Source organism: Triticum dicoccoides, unplaced genomic scaffold, assembly GCF_002162155.2.
Source record: "Triticum dicoccoides isolate Atlit2015 ecotype Zavitan unplaced genomic scaffold, WEW_v2.0 scaffold90037, whole genome shotgun sequence".
In the NCBI taxonomy this organism is placed as follows: Eukaryota; Viridiplantae; Streptophyta; class Magnoliopsida; order Poales; family Poaceae; genus Triticum; species Triticum dicoccoides.
In genome coordinates this window covers 40,741-43,947 of record NW_021308802.1, presented here as the reverse complement: position 1 = coordinate 43,947, position 3,207 = coordinate 40,741, and the positions used below count along the sequence as shown (strand labels likewise).

Below are 3,207 nucleotides of genomic sequence, written 5' to 3'. Positions count from 1 at the left end.
CACGATTGACGAACCCCAAGATGCGCTTACGTGTCGGTCATCAACACTCGCAGTTTTGGCCGATTATGGCGCGTCCGTGGCCTATTACTCACTGTTTTGGGGTCCCGGAGTGATTTCCACGATCGACGAACCCCAAGGTGCGCTTACGTGCCGGTCATCAACACTAACAGTTTTGGCCGATTCTGGCCCGTTTCATGGACTATTACTCACTGTTTTGGGGTCCCGGAGTGATTTTCATGATTGACGAACCCCAAGGTGCGCTTAAGTGTCGGTGATCAACACTCGCAGTTTTGGCCGATTCTGGCCCGTTTCGTGGACTATTACTCACTGTTTTGGGGTCCCGGAGTGATTTCCACGATTGATGAAACCCAAGGTGCGCTTACGTGCTACATCGTCATTTACAGATGAAAAATGAGAATCTTGGCACAAGAAAGAGGGAGCTACATCTTCTTGGTCATGTATCTCTACGCGCTATTAGGCTATATACAGGTAGCTAAATGTGATCAAATGGTATCAGCAGGAATCAAGAAGAAAATTCCTCTGTTCTGTTGCTACTCTTTGTTGCCTACTGCGTCTGTAAGTTTGTATCTCGGAGGCCTGTCGGCACCTTTCCTTGAGTATTCTCTCCATTGCCTAGCAGCTGCCGCCGCTTTGTTCGCTCTCTCTGATGCTTCTTCTTCTTCTGTTTGATTTTGATTAATCAGATTCCGTAATACAACCATATGGGAATGAACAGACAGTAAGAGAACACATTTGTTTTGAGTCAATATTGTTCTATCGGCTTCATAGGAAAGTGATGCAAATTCATTATGGTACCAACTAAACAGGTATTGCTATAAGATATTCTTTTTAATAGGAAGGATTTTATTGAGATATGTTATTTGCAGAAGCATCACCAGTGTTTTGGTATCGCGCTGGAGATCCCCAGATATCACTCCAAGGGCTAGTCGTGTCTGAATTATTTTGGTTCATCATCCGTGTTCTGATTTTTTCCTGTAAAAGGAGATAGATTTACATACTTGTTTTACATATCTTCAGTTCTGGTCGAATATATGACATTGGGAAACAATCATGAAATTCTCGAGGGAATATGGCATTATACAGATGAACAAACTGGGAAGGATTATACCAAGACTTTTGCTTGTCGCTTTTCCCAACTCGCACTTGCCTGCCAAATAAGAAGTATCTTAATAACAGCATATTACGGCAGGCAATATCAACAGACACATGAATTTGAACAGAAATGAACTGCATTTTGTACTATTGTAGCCAAAAGCCTATCAACACTGAGAAGAAATACATAATTCTGGGAGCATGCTTAGAGAGTAAATTAGATAAGAAAATAAAATCACATGAATGAAGCGACTATTACCATTCGAAACACATTGACTGAAACTCCCATCCCAGCATTCATTAGCCCATCCTGCCCAAAATTGGAAAGCAGAATTATAATGCTGAAACTACAAATTATCTAAATTAATAAACCAGAGTAAACACAGGAATTTTCTTGTGTATACTTTTATTTAGAGGTCTGAGAATAATACACATTTTGCAACCAAAATGAACTACAAGGTCCTCATAAGTAACCAATAGCTTATATGATCATATAGAGATGTAGAACTATATGTCTGAAAGAAAGTCGTCTTACATTGACCCTTTCTATTCTTCGAGTTTCACTCTCAAGGAGTGAAAGTTGTGCAGCAGAAGTCCAGCGAATACAGTCAACTGGGCTGGAAATGGAAATATGAGACAGTTCAGTGCAACAACTTTAACATGTGCACTATATAATATAATGATTAATGGAAGTGTAAAATAAAATCTGAAATCTGAAAATCTTGCAAGGAATTGGATATAGTGATGGGGATAATTGGCAGGCCATACACTCGAAATAAATATTATGGTGGCCTTTGTATTCTCACCAACTATCAATGGCATCCTGAATGAGGTCCGGGCTACCCCTCTGGGAGCAGACTCTTGCCCTCCCAAAGTCTTCCTCAATTTCAAAGACACTGGGGCACACGTTGGCGCAAATTCTGCATCCTGAAACGACGTGCACAAGATAAAATACACTGACTCCCTTACGAAGAACCAAACTTCTTATGGAAAAATTATCAATACCTATGCAGGTAAACTCATCGACGAACACGTGGTTCTTGACTGCACTGTCATCAACGAAAGGGTTTGTCGCTGTTGCCGTGTACCCATGGATCTCATCATACACCGCACGCTGCACCGGATCGCTCAGCACCTGCTCTTCGAATCACCCACCTCTTGTTAGCTTTGTGAACAGAGACCATCTCAATGAAGCAACACAGAACCTAGTACCGAAGGATCCTACCGTGTAAACCTCGTTGATGAACATGGAGAAGTTGGTCACATCAGGATGGCCTCCACTGAGGTCCGGGTGGCACGTTTTCATGCAACTGTAATATGCCTTCTTGATTTCCTCAGAGGTTGCATCTGGCATCTGGTGGTACAACAATCAGAATCAGGTGTCACATGTCAGCAGCAAACCCATTGTCCACAAACAACGACTTATTCAGAAATACAGTAGCAAGCATAATTTCCAACCCTGATTTGGGGAGTTCTAGTTAATACTATGATTTAAAATGGACATTTCTTTGATCTGAGATTAGCCACTCAATTTTCCATTCTAAAAAAAAACATACGTACTTGCAGAATTAGTAAGGATTGTTTCAGAGCACTTACGACGCCAAGAACAGAGTAGAAATCGTCGGCCACGTCCTCCTCCGAACTCCCGTGTTCAGCTTCGGCCGTGTAGGCGCAGATCCTCATGCCCCTCCGCCCCCGCGTGCTCCGCCTCCGGCGCCGGTCTCTGCGCGCGGCTCCCCCCAGCCCAGCGGAGGCCAACGGCCGAGCGCGGCGGCACCAGGGCGAAGACGGCACGGGCGAAACGATGCGGAGCGTTAAGGGCGAGGTGGTGGAGATCAGCGCCGGCGAGTGCAGAGGAGGAGCCATTGAGTGGTGCGAGAGGACAATGCCGGCCGGAGACGACGGAGGAGAACCGGAGAAGGCGGCAACAGAGTTGGGTTTTCTTGCCGATCTCTTCTTGCGTGTTAGCTCTGCTTCAGTCAGAGCTCAGACTTAAGTGCTTAACAGAGGCTCTTTTGCGCGAGGGTCCCTGCAGAAACTTGTATTGTCATAATATCATCTTTTGGTATCTAGTGCCTCCTTCCGATTGAAGAA

At 44.5% G+C, this 3,207-nt stretch overlaps 1 protein-coding gene across 1 annotated transcript; it reads right to left on the bottom strand.

Moving 5' to 3' along the window:
• Positions 1-403: 403 nt before the first annotated feature.
• LOC119348365 (chaperone protein dnaJ C76, chloroplastic-like) lies at positions 404-2,979 on the bottom strand. Its single transcript, XM_037616531.1, has 9 exons — positions 2,710-2,979; positions 2,339-2,467; positions 2,119-2,248; positions 1,920-2,040; positions 1,649-1,730; positions 1,373-1,423; positions 1,130-1,168; positions 897-993; positions 404-682 (listed from the first exon to the last, which is right to left on the bottom strand). Exons 1-9 carry the CDS (start codon positions 2,977-2,979, stop codon positions 552-554), a joined length of 1,050 nt encoding a protein of 349 aa, XP_037472428.1. The 3' UTR covers positions 404-551.
• Between the last annotated feature and the right edge of the window lie 228 nt (positions 2,980-3,207).

What these genes read in the sequence shown, in the direction of transcription:
- LOC119348365 (XM_037616531.1), bottom strand. Translation starts at nt 2,979, where the DNA reads ATGGCTCCTCCTCTGCACTCGCCGGCGCTGATCTCCACCACCTCGCCC. An exon ending in AGCGACAAGCAAAAGTCTTG is followed by an intron (nt 994 to 1,129) that starts GTATAATCCTTC and finishes CTCCTTTTACAG; the next exon opens with GAAAAAATCAGAACACGGAT. An exon ending in AGCGCGATACCAAAACACTG is followed by an intron (nt 683 to 896) that starts GTGATGCTTCTG and finishes AAAATCAAACAG; the next exon opens with AAGAAGAAGAAGCATCAGAG.